At 40.2% G+C, this 16,217-nt stretch overlaps 1 protein-coding gene across 6 annotated transcripts in view; it reads left to right on the plus strand.

Moving 5' to 3' along the window:
• PRKCE (protein kinase C epsilon) overlaps nt 1-16,217 on the plus strand; it is a 519,169-nt gene that overhangs the window by 474,894 nt on the left and 28,058 nt on the right. For all 6 annotated transcript variants that reach the window (XM_073339116.1, XM_073339117.1, XM_073339118.1 and 3 more), the window contains 2 exons: nt 2,859-3,047; nt 11,832-11,978. In XM_073339116.1, the coding sequence (XP_073195217.1) occupies nt 2,859-3,047; nt 11,832-11,978 (336 nt within the window). The remainder of the gene's footprint in view (nt 1-2,858; nt 3,048-11,831; nt 11,979-16,217) is intronic.

The following is a 16,217-nucleotide window of genomic DNA, read 5'->3' on the forward strand; positions in this document are numbered from 1 at the left end:
AGCAGCAGCTTCTAACTTCCTAGCAGCAGTTCCTGGTATGGACAGAGCTCCACACCAGTAATCTGGCTCCTCTCCCCAAAAATGGAGTCCACCGCCTGCTCTCCCTGCACTCCTAGAAGAGCAAGTCTCTCTCTCTCTCTCTCTCTCTCTCTCTCTCTCTCTCAAGACATCATGGGAATTGTGGTCTCTGAGGCTGGATTGCAGCACACAGGATCTTCCCAACTGGAACACTCCCAATAAAGTTCAGAGTCCTCTCTAGTAAAGGCGGCCTACATGTATCTCACACATATTGCATTTGTGCTAAGGATGCTGGGGCAAAAAGTTATATCAGCATTTGTTTAATCAAACATTATTTTGCAGGGGGAAAATGTTGTTTGCTAAGTAAAGATAAAGTGGAAATCTGTAGTTTTAGCACTAGATGATATCAAGTATTGGTAAGTGCAAAGGCAAGGTAACTCATTTTAAAGGTACCACAATTTATGCCTAGGGTAGTTTATGCAGTTTGAGAGAGCACTCCAGTAAGAAAAGGAGAGCAAAATGAGTTTGTGTAAGGTTCTGGCTTTGTGAACATTATTTCTTTTCTGGATTTTGTACTTTGTGTACTTTGTGAATTCGTTTATAAATTTTTACTAAATAAAAAGGCAGTACTAAACTCCTAGACATTTTCAGATGAAAATTTGGGCCCATGGAAGGTGGCAAAACTCCCATTTTCCCTGTGTGTTTGCTTCTCACCATTCCTTTTCCTCAAGCCTTCCTACTGCTTTTGTCCTCTCGAGTCACCATTGTATCTTTCATGTTACTTTTGATCGGCAGGATGCCAAAGCAAAAATGTGAAATCCAAAGATCATTCCCACACCAGACCATGGAGAAGTTCAATTCTTAGGACAACTTTGCAGCTGACATTTCTATAATGTATTTCTATAATATCACAAACCAAAACACAGGGTCCAACCACCTACAGATTTTGGGGACATTCAGATCTGGATCCAAGCACTATGACTCAAATCTTAGACCGATACCTGTGCTTATATTAATATTGGATGGGTTTTATATATGCAGTACAATCACCATTCACTAGAGCTGAGTACAATAATCCCTACCCAGAGGATTCCAGCTACAATGCTAATAACCTTTGAGTGTGTGTATGGTGGTTGCCATTCCAGCTATCAGCCCGGGGTCACGATACCTTTTTTTTTAAACTGTCACCTTCTTGTGTTGATATTTTGCAGCCAAACTGCAGACTCCTTTCCAACAGACTAAAGTCAACAATTAAACTTGTTCTTTGAATAACAGTAGCCCTGGAGTAATATAGTAATAATCAATCACTCTAACCCACCCGAGGTGTCTGCTACAAAGATGGACTTGCTTGTGTCACACATTGGAACTTGCTGCCACTATAAGTAGAAAACCTGCCAATTTTTCCAAGAAGCAAAGATAATTAAAGCAAAGTCTACAATCTTTAGTATAGTACAGTGGGGTTGATGCTGCATGAAAGGGTGTCACGTTTTCCTGCTGTAAACAAAATTCTCAAAGGAGGATGCTTTTGGCTTCTAGTATTCATACTAAAAGGACCATTATAAATCTTAGCAGATCTCTGTGCAGCAGTACCATCTAAATCAATTTATAGTGTTCAAGAGGGGACAATGAAAGGATGGGTTCTAAATTAGTTACCACTCTAGAAAGAGATCTTGAAGTCTTAGTGGATAGCTCTCTGAAAAGTTCAGCTCACTGCACAGCAGTGGTCAAAAAGGCTAACAATGTTAAGAACTATTAGGAAAGAGAGAGACATTAAGATAGAAAATGTCATAATGGCACTATATAAATCCATGGTACACCCACACTTGAATATTGTGTCCAGTTCTGGTCACCTGATCTCAAAAAGGATATTGTAGAACTGGAAAAAGTTCAGAGAAGAGCAACAAAGATGATCAGTGGTCTGAAATGGCTTCCACACGAGGAGAGACTGAAAAGATTAGGGCTATTCAGCTTAGAAAAGAGATGACTAAGGGGGGATATCATAGAGGTCTGTAAAATCATAAATGGTGTGGAAAAAGTGAATAGAGAAGTGTTATTTATCCTTTTCCATAATACAAAAACCAGGTGTCACCTGATGAATTTAACAGACAGCAGATTTAATACAAACAAGAAGTAGTACTTTTCATGCAACACACAATTAACCTATGGAACTCATTGCTATGGGATCTTGTGATGGCCAAAAGCATAACTGGACTCAAAAAAGACCTTAGTAAGTTCATGGAGGATAGGTCCATCAATGGCTATTAGCCAAGATGGTCAAGGATGCAACCACATGCTCAGGGTGACCCTAAACCTCTGACTGCCAGAAGCTGAGAAAGGAAGGTAGGGGAGGATTACTCCATCGGCCCTGTTCTGTACACTCATCCTGAAGCTCTGATATTGGTCACTGTCAGAGACAACATACTGGTGTAGATAGACCATTGGTTTGATCCAGGATGGCAGTTACGTTCTGATTTTACATTTGCCACCAGTTTTTTGCATATGCAGTAGACTTTTCCCCGACTTGGTTTAAACAATATAGAAGGCTATACAACTGTTTTACTCATGAACATGCTAGGGGAGACCAATAAACTTGGCTGATGCTTCTGAGAACGCCACTGCGGGTTGGTTTTCAGTGCAACACGTTGAAACTTAGCCATATGAGTCATATGACTAGGAGCTGCAAAGTAAAAAGCCCAAGCCTACTGGCATTGAAGTCAACAGGATTTGGCCTCCTTGAGACACTATAGTAGGATAAGCATCTCATATCTAATCAATAAACATGCATCTGAAAGTATCACTCAAGTTGCTTATTAAATCTGACCTCTCTGTTTCCCTAACAGATCCTCCAAGAGTTAGAATATGGTCCCTCGGTAGACTGGTGGGCTTTGGGTGTTCTGATGTATGAAATGATGGCTGGGCAACCTCCTTTCGAAGCTGACAATGAAGATGATCTCTTTGAATCCATCCTTCATGACGATGTGCTCTACCCAGTCTGGCTCAGCAAAGAAGCTGTCAGCATTTTAAAAGCAGTGAGTCTTCCATTTCTTTTTCTCTTGTTCTTCCTTTTTTCATAGAATCATAGAATATCAAGGTTGTAAGGGACCTCAGGAGGTCATCTAGTCCAACCCCCTGCTCAAAGTAGGACCAATCCTCAATTTTTGCCCCAGATCCCTAAATGGTCCACCTCAAGGATTGAACTCAGAACCCTGGGTTTAGCAGGCCAATGCTCAAACCACTGAGCTATCCCTCTCCCCTTTTTCCTTTTCTTCTTTTTATTCCCTTGCTAAAAATTGAATTTACCTTCAGTAGTTTAGAACAGTCACCACTGGGAGTTCAACCACAGTTCAGAGTGCCACTATTAGGGTAATGGGGCCTGGGATAAATTACACTTCTTGTGGAAAAGGAACAGAATGTTTGTGTTCCTTGCGGTTGTATGCTGTATAAATCTAGGCAGAACCATGTTTCAGGGAAAATCACAATCAGCTAGAGCTGTGTTATCACTCTGACACTTTACACACTGTATGCTCACTAGGAGCAAGGGAAGCATTATGTAATTAGAGAAACAGTGTCAGTGTTTTTATTTTAATCCACATATAAACTTTGCCACCCTGCTGCCTTTTTTAACATGTTGTCAAAAAATATTTTAAAGTTGTATGTTGTTTTCCTTACTTGACACAATGCCATTTTTAAACAAATGTTCCCACTATAATGCAAGTAACTTTGCTTTGGTCCTTCACCCCAGGTGAGCTGGGTGATTGACAGAATCTTGTCAAATCCAGGTGAGTTTTGCTTGTCAGGTGGCCAAAGCATGTCACCCAGTAACTTTGGTGATTGTGACACATTCTTGCGCGATCTACTTAATGATCAGTCCCGTACTGCATCCCAGTGGTAAATTGGGGGCTTTCAGTTTGAGAAGAACTTTAAAGGTTGTGTCTTACCATAATAAGGTCTGTATAAGGTTTCATTCTGCAAGTGGCACAGAAAGCTGGAGTGAACGTTGACTTGGACAGCACTGGGGCAAGAAGCATCATTCAATGACTCTTTTTATGCACCTTATTCTTGTCCTTAGCTGAAATGACTCTTTCATGTGTCCTGCCTTGTGCACAGTAAGGCATGTGAGTTATTTTCCCTGAGTGGTTAAGATTTATGGACCTGAGCTGTAACATTGGGATCAGTGTCTAAACCCTCATGAAGATGAGGCCCCAACTTTTTGTTTGGTTCATTATGGACAGGGGCCACTGTCAACAGTCAGATCTGCATCTCAGCTTCTTTAAAGTTCAGGGCTGTTGGAATTGAGGTTTTGGTTCATGCCCACATGAGATATCTGTTCTCATCACTCTATACAAGGACTTGCCCTAAAAATCCATATCTTACTGGGCTATATATTCTCCCCTGTCATGGAAACACTTGTGATAGGGAGAAAGTGCCATGATAACTCATCATGAAATGTTCAGTTTCAGAGCCATTCTCTACTCTTTTAGGAGTCATATGATTTACATTTGTGTATCTCATTTGTGGTGTAAACAGGCAGCTAGACGTCTAGCTGTTAATGTTTGTGCCCGGAGCTTGCTGAAGACTCACAAATCCAGATGCACAATCAGACCTATTGTGTAAGTGACACATTTTTGTGAAAAATAAATGCAATGACACATAGTAGGTTGGTTTCCTGTAATGTTGATTTGTTGTCAGTTTATAATTCTGGTTAGTCTGTTCTTCTGCCAATATCTTTTGATACTAGCCATGGTTATTTTTACCTTACTGTGATCCCTTGTTAATGTCTTTCTGTTTGTAGTTTGTTATCATTAATGCCCTTTTTAAACTCTACAAAGAGAGTTACAACCATAAACCATCTTTTATATTTTAAAAAGATATATTCCCGGTTGGGCCAGTTCCTCGGCTGGCGTAAATCAGTTGAAGTCAATGGAACTGTGCCAGTATACACCAGCTGAGCATCTGGCCCCTTACATTTAGCAATCTGCTTGTGTCTGTGTAGTTATTGTCTGAACATTAGAAACTTGTGATCTTTGTCTAATACTTTAGCCACATTGTCAGATGAAGAACAGGAAAAACAGAGGAAATAGAGAGGCGTCTGTGTATTTTACTGCTGAATACTAACAAGGGATTAGCTTTGGAACAGTTTATTTCCTTACATTGTACTTTCAGACATGGGTCTTGTTCTTTAGACACTACATTTTCACAGCCCTTCAAATAGTGTTCGGGGAAAGTTTAACAAAACGCCATACATTTACCTCAAATGTAATTTTCAGATCAGTGTTTTAAATTTTAAATTGTATGCAAGAATCAATTTTCCATTTTTAATTCCCACAAAAAAAATCTAAGGACAATTTTCCAGTAAACATTAACCACAGCACGTTATTTATCCTACAAGAACAGATCTTTTTTAGGCCTGTTTCTGTGAATGTGTAGGAGATGCAATTTAAAGTTCCATTCTGTCATGTGAGAGGCACAATTATTCATTGAAATGAGAATATTTACTGCTGATAGTGCTGGAATGCATGATAGATTGTGTAGCAAGCCAGATTGTGCCCAGCACTGTGTTTGTCTGCTAGAGATGGAGAGAAAGGCTGTGTCTATCTAGCCTACTGCCAGTGTGTTTTGCATTCCCCTCGGTACCTGATCCACCGAGGATATAGGTTGGCTCAAGCTCTCAGCCTTAGAGCCTGTTGGCTTAGCTCAGGCTTAAAAGATTTGGAGGTCTGGAGGTCCTTAGTTCAATCCACAGTATGGGAGCCATCACATAAGTGGAATTTGGGATTTGAGCTGCTGTAGGCTTCAGACACTTGGGATGAGTTTCCTCTGGTTTCCACTGTCTGTGGGTTACTGATCTCCTTCTGTGCTTGACCATATAGGATGTGAGTCTGTTTCAGTCCCCTGCTACTGAGTCTGTCTGCCTAGTTCAAGTTGTAGGGATTTGTGTTTAGCACTGGAGGTGTTTAGTTTGAGTCCTTGATGAGCTCCTACTTGTGTGACGGCCTGGCATCTTGGCCAACCCCAGAGATTGAACTGGGGACCTCCAAAGTTAAACCTATAGATGGGTGCTGGTAACAGATGCATATAATCTGTGACTCAGGCATAGAGGCAGACATGTAACCTGCACTGACCAGTGGGTTATAACTTCACTAGCCTTTTTTGGAAAATCTCTATTCTCATCTGTATAGGTTCTTATGACATGCTCATCACCGTAGTACTTGAGCTCCTTCTAGTAATGCACTAAACAATGTGACTAACATCTATCACATGTTGTTTGTTTACTCATCCTCTCCACAGAGGGAGAAGTATGTGCTGTTGAGTATCTTGTTTGGGTCATTTGGGGATTTTAAAAAAAATATACACGTTGCTATGTGATTTTTAGAGAAGGCCAGGTCAAAGAAATGTGCCTTGCACTTGGAGCAGAAGGTGGTGAGCTTTTGAGGGTCCTTAATTCATGGAGGAGTTCATTCCACAGTCTCAGATTGTCCCCAAGAAACTTCTGTCCCCCACACTGATGATCTTTACCCTTATTGTAGCAAGCTCCCTTGTGCCAAAGGAGCAAAGTTGCCAACCACCCTTTTTTATCCTGGAGTTTTAAGTGGTCTTTTAGATATGCTGAGCCTAGGCCTTTGAGTGCCTTGAAGATAAGGACCAAGACTTTGAACTTGATTCAAAATTGATTGTGGGACATCAGTGTAGAGAATGAATGACAGGTTTGATGTGTTTGTGGTAGGAGAACATGTGCTGAAGTGTTCTGATTCTATACTACTGGGAGTTTCCTAAGTGCTGAAGTCTTCATGCCCAGGTAAATCACATTACTGTACTCCAGCTGAGAGGGAGTGAAATGTGTGAATAAGTGAGGCCAGATCATCATCATCCACCACAATGGGATGGAGTCTGCTAGCCAACCAGAGATGATATAGAAAGCTTTACTCCTGGATGCAGCTATGTGAGAGCTGAGCACCAACTTCACGAGTACACCTGCACAATGGACTGAATTGGCCAATTGTGGTGTGTACTTTTAACCAAAGACTGCAAAGGTGGCTGTGAACTCTTCAAAGTGTTTCCCTCTGCCCATCAGTGTCAACTCTCTATTGCTGCTGTTCAGCTTAAGCCAGTCATTCTTCAGCTATAAGCTGATCTCATCCAAGCACTGGGCCATCTTGATGCTAGGTCATAGCAGTATGGTCAGATGTGGTGAAGGACAGGTAGAACTGTGTCTCATCCGCATATTGCTGGCACTTGAGTCAGTGTCATCAGACCCATTCACCTACTAGTTGCATGTAGCTACTGAAAAAGACCAGAGAGAATTGATCCTTGTGGAACTACACAAGTCAGGGGTCTACTGGTGGAGGTGCAGTTTCCCAGTACTATTCATTGGGTGCATGCCTCTAGGAAAAACTCAAGACCATTTTAATGCATTGCCCTGTACCCCTGCCCACCACTCTCAGGTGAGGTCAGCAGTGTCAAATATTGTGAGGTCCTGGGGGATGAGAATGGACGTCTGTCCTCTAGCCTTTGATAGGAGGAGATCATGCATCAGTGCCCCTAAGGCAATTTCAGTTCCACGTCTTACCCTGAAACCAGACAGTGCCAGGTCTAGAATGTTAGCTTCAGTTAACAATGACCATGTTCTCCATCTGTTCCAAGAGATCTGGTGCCTATCTATGGGCAGCACCCCAGGAACTTCCACTGGAACAGTGCATCTCTGCACCCTACTGCTGGCTGTGCCTCAACAGACCAGCTGAGTCGTAAATGTTTACCACCGTCCATATTATTCCAGCAAAGGTCTCTCTATTCCTTGCTGTGACTATATATGAAGCACTTTTGCTCTCCTTGAATTACAAAGTATGAGACCTTCTGACACTCAGTACTGCTCTTGCAAATTTCAGGATTCCCAAGCTGCTGTTCAGGTTCCTATGCCACCTTCTCTGTTTCTAGTATCAGAAGAGGGAAGCTGACTTGTTACAGTTTCTGCTCCTGCAGAGTGAGGGGATGGCTGAATGGGAAGCTGCATTGGGCGCCTTATCTCTTGGTCACCAAAGTTGGAGGAATAGGGTCATGAATTGCTGAGTCACTACAGAACTATGGAGGCCTATTAATCGGTCTTCCTTGTGTTTAAAGCTGGTTCTAGAAATTAAAAGGACATGATCAGATAGTTTCAGCTCCAAATTTGACCCTATTTTAAAATTGACCTGATAGAAAATATTCTTCACATTCTAACAGTAAAATTTGCAAAAACACCTAAGGTACATTTTCCAAAATGACACAGGGCCAGTTTTTCCAAGGTATTTAGTCACCTAAAGATGCAGATAGGTGCCTAGTCAGATATTTAAAAGCACCTAAATAGTTGATTTCAATGGGAGCTAGGCACCTAATCTGCTGAGATGATTTTGAAAATCCCACTGGGTGCCGATCTGCTTCTTTAGGTGCCTAAATACCGTGGACAGTTTGTCTGTTAAACACTTAGCTGCCTAAGTCTCATGACCTACAGCATCAGATTCTCATTTACACTAAGACCCCTTTACACTGCCAGAGTGGTGTAAAGGTGCATTAATGTAACTGAGTGTTGGGCCCATGGTGTTAATTTTAATTTACTGCTATGTCAGCAAGAGTCCAGTCCTGCTCCCATTTAAACCATTGCGAGTTTTGGCATCAGCTTCACTGGGAGCAGGATCCAGCCTCAAGAAATTAAACAAATAAATAAATAAATAAATAAAAAAGCAATAAATAAAAAGGCAATAGCTATGACTAACACGTGATCCTATGGCTTTTGATGTGGTTCTTCTGCTGCATCAGCACCATCCCGCCATGTGGCGGTTGATAGGAAAGTTCTCTTAGTCTATAATTGTATTGACAATTACATCATCAGTGATGCTTTGGCAAACTGGGAGATGAATAATCTGCACTGGCTTGTGCTCCACTGAAAATAGAGGGGAAATGAACTGATATTTATCACATGGAAAAAGGACAAAAGGGGTTTTTGGATAATGTCCATTTCAGCCTTTTAAGAGATTACAGACGATGGCAAACATAGAAACGCAGAATATCAGGGTTGGAAGGGACCTCAGGAGGTCATCTAGTCCAACCCCCTGCTCAAAGCAGGACCAATCCCCAATTTTTGCCCCAGATCCCTAAATGGCCCCCTCCAGGATTGAACTCACAACCCTGGGTTTAGCAGGCCAATGCTCAAACCACTGAGCTATCCCTTCCCCCGATACTTTTATCGGTATTATTTCATCAGGTCTCTTCATCCTTGGTATCCACATATGAGTCCTATTAGGTTGTGGGGTAGACTACTAAACAACCCTAATTAGTAGCATCTTAATGTCCTGCACTTTAAAAAAAAATACTTGTGCCGATGCCTGCAGCCTGGTATGAGGATAGGTCCAGATATAGACAGAGACCAGCTTATATTGCTTTGATATCTGGATAACACAGCACAAAAAGCATATCATATGGCTTCCATGTTATTCTTCTCCAAGGTGCAGTGCTGCTGGTTCCTGGTCTCCTCTCTCTCCCAGTCACTTATCTTCTCCTGTGTGTGAATAAAGCAGAGGAACCTGGGAATGTGTTTTGTGGTTTTCTCAGTATATCGTCATCCTTTGATAAAGTCTCTTTCAAAAATTGTTTTTATTTCCCCTAGCAGAAAATACAGGCAGTTACTGACATGAGACTTGCCTTCTATTGGGGAACCTGGAGAAACAGTGAAAATAGCTCACTTGAATTTCAGACCAAGCTGGAAGTGCTGTCCTTGGGTTGGCTGATATGATATTTTGAACCACAATGTACTGCAGAAGAAATGCACTGTACCTTTAAGAAGATAGTCGGTTATGCTCCTATCAATTGCTGTTCCAGCTATGGGTCACGTGTTCATTGGGAGAGACCATGTTAAGGGCTGCTGTAACTGCTTCTGTAGCAGCTGAAATAAGTTTTACAGGGATGAATCAGAAAACAAAACAAAACAAAACCCTACCGAAACAAAATCCTTAAGGCTTAGCAACCCTAACTGTGAAGCAGGCTATGCAGATTATCCTGTAAAAAGCAATGCCCTATCCTCCGTGAAGGACGCTAACAATCCCACTGCCATATCTGTTTGCTGCAAGGCCCTTAGCCAATATTTCCCCATCACTCATGGTTATGGAATATGCTGTGCAGTGGCCGGTTGTCTTCCTCCACTGTAGAGGCTGGTTTTCAGTCAGATTGCAGTTTGTGAAGTACTTTGGATGAAAAGCATGGCAGGGATGTAAAATATTACTGCTCTTTCAAGAGAAAGGCACCTGGAAGTTCTCATCCTAGCTCAGACAAAAAATGCAAAGATTGTAACCTGAGTTTTAAAATAGAAGGAAAAGTCAATATTTTAATTCTCATTAAGTTTATTTTCCATCAGAATACTGTTAAAAAGCTGCCAGTACTGGCTTAAGAATATGTAAAGCTAACAAAGCACCAAAATACACATGAAGCTGATTGTTTGCCATTGGAAATTGTGAGGAAGGATGCTCTGGTCATTGGAAAAAGTGCAAAACTCAAAAATTTGTATTTAATAATATTTAACTGATAGTGTTAAACTGTTTTAAAACCCTGATCACTCTCCCATACTCAAGTATACTGCATATATAGAGAGCCAAATATGTAAAATTTCATGGAAGAATCTAGCTCACTCACACGTTGGCCAGAGTGACAAAGTCCATGGGACCTTATTCTCCCCAGTATCATTTACAGCCATGCAGAATTCACCTGAGTGTGACTACATGCAGTGCATGACTTTTTATGGGAACACCCTGAATTATATTGTTTTCACAGAAGTCATGGTCATGAAATATTTATTATCTTAATTATGATTCTTAGAATCTGGCCCTTATTGGGAGCAAGGGAGAGAAGCAGGGGCCTCCTGGCAGCATTATACCTGCAGAGGCCAGGAGCAGGTATAATAACTCAAGAGGCACTGAGTAGAACTCACTATCAGCAGCTTTTGCTACACATGTAGAGAATAGTCATAGGCTATGTTCTCTTCAGCCAAGTCTCAGAGCCACTGGCTCTTGTGTAAGGGTGGTGCAGAGCCATGCCCCAGCCCACTCCAGGATGAGAATACACTCCCTCTGGCAGCTGCTTAGAGTGTGACTTAGTCTCCTTCTATCACTGCCAGTGCAAACAAATAAATTATGCCTACGTCCTTTGTGGGAGCGCTGGGAACTAAGGACGAGGTCCCTGCACCTTTTCTTCCATCTCCAGCATGTCTGCTACAGCATCCATATTGTGATCGTATGAATTCAAGAAAAGCAATTGAATTAACAATTCTTGAATTGACAATTGAATTAACAAATCTAAAATAATATTTATGGCAGACAAAATCAGAGTGGCTAAAATAATAGCCTCCCTGAACTTCTATCCTTTATGCATCCGATGAAGTGAGCTGTAGCTCACGAAAGCTTATGCTCAAATAAATTGGTTAGTCTCTAAGGTGCCACAAGTACTCCTTTTCTTTATCCTGAAGATGACTCTGGAGGGTTTAATAATTTGCTGCTGTGTTTACCAGTTTTGTCTAACACTGGAAGCAGGAGTAGAAATACTGAAAGGGAGTCTGTTCCCACCCAGGTGAAATTAGGAAATTCCTGAAATTGTTGAGGGAGCCTTTCCCCATGAGATTTACAAGTAGGAGTCTCAGATGAGTTCCCCTAGAGGGATTCCTATCACTCATGCAGGAAATACAGCCCTTTCTAGGAGAGTATCCTTACAAGGAGCTGCACTGAGAATGTGTGGTTGGATTGCAAATAATTATGAACCATATGTCACTAATATTTTGTAACTTCTCCTTTCCCCAGTTCATGACCAAAAATCCAAATAAGCGACTAGGCTGTGTGGCATCGCAAAATGGGGAGGACGCGATTAAACAGCATCCGTTCTTTAAGGAAATTGACTGGGTTCTTCTAGAACAAAGGAAAATCAAGCCACCCTTCAAACCTCGGATTGTAAGTAGCAGTTTGAGTAAACTCTAGAGATAACTTGTTTAAAAATTTGTACTTGTTGGTTTCTTTTGCTGTATTAAGAAACTATGCACCTGAAGTTGAAATAACAGAGTAAGTGCCTTGCTGAAGAGATTGCCCTGGTATTGGTTCCTCTGAAGGTAAGTGTCCAATTAGAATACACTGTAACATTTTTGTATTCAGTCTCTTTGCAAACTGAAGAGAGCCCACAATCCTATTTTAAAGCTTTTCCTCAGTTTCTATGGATATCTCAGTCTGAGGAATGTGTTTCAAGTTATATACATTCTTAGTAGGAATTATGCAATAGTCCCACCTTGGTAAACCTTTGTGGTTGTGGTGTTTAGGAAAATGTTTCTGATTACATCAAATACAAATATAATAAAACAACATTAAGGACTAAAACCAGTAAAGGAAAGAAAAATGTTTAATGGTCTAGTTATGTCCAGATACCTGTCTGTTACTAAGTAATAATAAAGTATCATATTTTAAATTAACAAATGTAAATAAACATCCACCTCTCTTCTAAAGCAACCAAACCCAGGCAAAATAGTTTTCATTATTCTTTTCTTCCTCTAAATGAAAATCACCAAACAAATGAGATGTATTTATATTTTACAAAAATGTCAGCTTTTGGGCTAAGAATATGTATGGCAAACTTTATGATGAGGTATTTGAAAACATTGGCTTAGAGTCTAATGAAAGAACAGACTCTTGACTATCGCACTGCACGTATGGTACTTTTATACCTAATCCGAAAATATTACTTTCCACTGGGTGCCAAAGTTTTGGAAACCCTCATGCTTCTTTTAATTTTGTTCCCTCTTTATTGTAGTGTTTGGTCTTGTCTGCAAGTATGATCAATGTTCTGTTTGTGTCTTTCTTCAGAGAGTTTATGAAGATATTAAAAAACATTAGACCCAATGAATCCAAGTGTCATAAAAATTAGGTGCAGAAAAGACCTGTTAAGTCATCTAGTCTGTCCCATGTGTCTATGCAGAATTTTCCTCTGTGGTATGTCCATGTAGATGCATATATCCCAAGTGACTGGGCTTTCACCACTTCACTTGGAGAATATGCCACTACCAAATAGATTTCACTCACAGGAATATGTCAAAATTTAAATCTAAATCTTCCCTTTCCTAATTTCATCCAATTTAGCTCAAATTTTACCCCCTCGTACTCTCCTCATTAATTTCTTCCCATTCATTGTTCACACCCATCAAATATTTGTAAACAGTTAAGTCTGAGTTCAGGTTTAGCCAGCCTAGATATATCTAGCTCTTTTAACATTTCCACATACATGTCCTTTCATCCCATAATCATTTTTTTTTTTTTGCTCTTCTCTAAACCTGTCCTGTTTGTCAAGATTTTCTAGTAATGGACTGACCAGAACTCAAGGTAAAGTTTTAAATGAATCCACACTTGCTTTACCCCAGGCCACCAATATCGCCCTAGTTCCCTAGAGATTTCTGAAACTAATTGTCAGTGATCCAGTATGTCTGTCAGCTATTTTTCCTTAATATCCCAGGATATATATACATATTATCTACTGGTAGTTTTGCATACATTCATTTTTTCTAGCTATTCCCTTATCTCTACTTTATCAATAGCCATTTTGCAAGATCTTCATTATTTAATTGTCCAAATGATTTTTTGTTTTTCTTCTTATTAAAAAACAAAAGAATTCAGTATCTCAGCCATTTTGACTGATCATTGATATAACCTCTCCTAATATGTTAATGGACCTTCTTTCTTTCTGATAATTCTTTCTCTCCCAATATATTGCAAAAGCCATTTTTATTTCCTTTCACACCCTTTTGATAGCCTTAACTCCTTTTGCATATTTGCTCCTTTTTCCTTACACCACTGTTAATATTTTTGTTTGGTTACCTCTTCCATTTCCATTGAGATTTGCTGGTGACCTCTAAGCAGTTCCTTGTAAAGCTAGAGTGGCAACTGGTGGCTCCTGAAATACTTACTTGTAGGGGTAATATGTTGCACCGTAATTATGCTGGTTTTTATGATCCTTCAGGCTGCTTCCACAGTGTTGGATTTCCATACTTCTCATCACACCTTATTGACCAGCTTTCTTAGTTCTCCAGACTTCGCCTTCCTGAAATCTAGTAGCCTTGTACAGCTTCTTTCTGTGAAACCTTTCCTTACAATGGTGAATTCAAAAATGTTATAGTCTGGTCTATTATTTTCTCGTTCTCAATCTGTTCCCCCTCTGAATAAAAAGTACATCAAGGATAACTTCTCTTCTAACTTGACTCTATCAGTTCTTACAGTTAGCATCTCCCCACTCTGAAAGTGCACCATGCATAATTAATTACACTATGTGATTATTTTGTGCCAGCTCCATAGTTTTGCACCCGTTTAGTTTTTCCCTGTTTTATTAGCATCCCCAGGCAAGATCATCAGAAAGTTTTACTGCACCTCTTACTTGGGAAAGTGATATCAATTGGAAAAGAAAAGTGTGACATGTACTGAGTGTTGACAAAAGGATTACACAATGAGAACACAATTATAAACAGTGCAACCTCAAAGTCGGAGGTACATCCAGTGAGATCCAGATGGGTCAGTGTTAGGCCAATAAAATGTAATATCTTCATAAATAATCCAGAAGAAGATTTTATATGGACACCAATCTAGGAAAGATTGCACATACATTCAGTAAAAGGTGGAAGGGTGAAAGTACAGAAGACTAAAACAAATGGAATGGAAAGTATATAGAATTCCTCTTTAAATTTGATTCAATTTAATAAACTTGACTGTTTTCAATCCTGACAAAGGTGCACTTGAAGTGCTCTACAATTTTTAACTTCTTGCAATTCTGTGAAGGAAATATTGACTGATTAAGAATGTCATCTAAAAATGTAAAAGGATGAAACGGCTTGATATACAACTGTGAGGTTAGGAAGACTTAACATAGTGAGCACACCTTTGAGACAAGAGGCCTGATTTGTAGTCAGAAAATAGGCAGACATTTACATGCACTGTGAATGCACATAGCTTCAAACGCACACAAGGCCTATCTAGTCGTGTGTGTTTCGAAATTCCAGATTTGCATGCACATACAGAGTGGTGCCTGTGCAAAGGAGGCACATATTTACACAATATGCAGCTGTTTTCTGACCAAGACCTAAGATGACTAAGGGGGATTTTGCTATCTACCTGTGTCACAGATATTTGAGGAAGAAAAGAGGGATATTGATTTAAGTGAATTATGGGTAGTAAAATTACAAATAAAGGCCTTAAATTTTAAAAAAAAGGAAACTTAAGACATTAGGGAAAATGGTCGAACACTGAGGTCAGTAGAATAATCTGCCAAAGGAGGTGACTGAGGCATCAGGATTGGAATTAATTCTGAGCAAATATCTAGAGTAAATTCTGACTCAGCTATACCTGTGTTACCCAAGAAACCCTAGAAATGTGGGAGAATTCCTGACATATCCTGGCAATCCTTTCCATCCATACTGGCTTTTATTCTTGCTGTGCTTACTGTAGGCGTGATCCAAAACTCATTGATATCAATGCCAAGAGAGACTCCCATTGAATCTGTTGGGCTTTGGATCAGTCCCTGTTTCAAAGAGGGCAAAGATCCCTCTGCAGAGTGATAGAGGAAACCATAGCAGCTATTAGAAAGGACAATATCTGGGGTATGCAGTAATGGTCATGCTCCCAACCTCTTCTATTGGTACTCCTTTTCTTTTTGTGAATACAGACTAACACGGCTGCTACTCTGAAATTGGTCCAGTATGTCACTTTCAACTCACCAGCCATTAGAACTGATCTTTGAATCTTCCACTTGGATTTGTAAGAAGCAGCTACATGGCTGTTCATTAGCCAGACTTTCTGTATTTATATCATTACAGAAAATACGATTTATGCCTGTTACAAGTGACTCTGCAACTTTCATGGCAGTGAAGCTTCCAGTGAGGTTTATGGAAGTTTATTCAGCCATTGGTTGTATCCCAGTAATTTACCTTTCTCAAAAGGATATTGTCAAGGATTTTCCATCATTTTCAAAATTATTTATTGATTCTAATGATCCCTTGGAAGATTAAAAACGCAAATCTCTTTCCTAAACTATCTTCGGTTTTCAGCCTTGGGATGAAAATCATCCAGGCACAGAAGACCCTTCGAAGGCCATTTGCACAGGGGGAGCCATGGGCAGAGCAATATCATTGAAGGGCTAAGGAGCAGACTACTAAGAGTGACACA

The sequence above is a fragment of the Lepidochelys kempii genome, chromosome 3, assembly GCF_965140265.1.
Source record: "Lepidochelys kempii isolate rLepKem1 chromosome 3, rLepKem1.hap2, whole genome shotgun sequence".
Taxonomy (NCBI): domain Eukaryota; kingdom Metazoa; phylum Chordata; order Testudines; family Cheloniidae; genus Lepidochelys; species Lepidochelys kempii.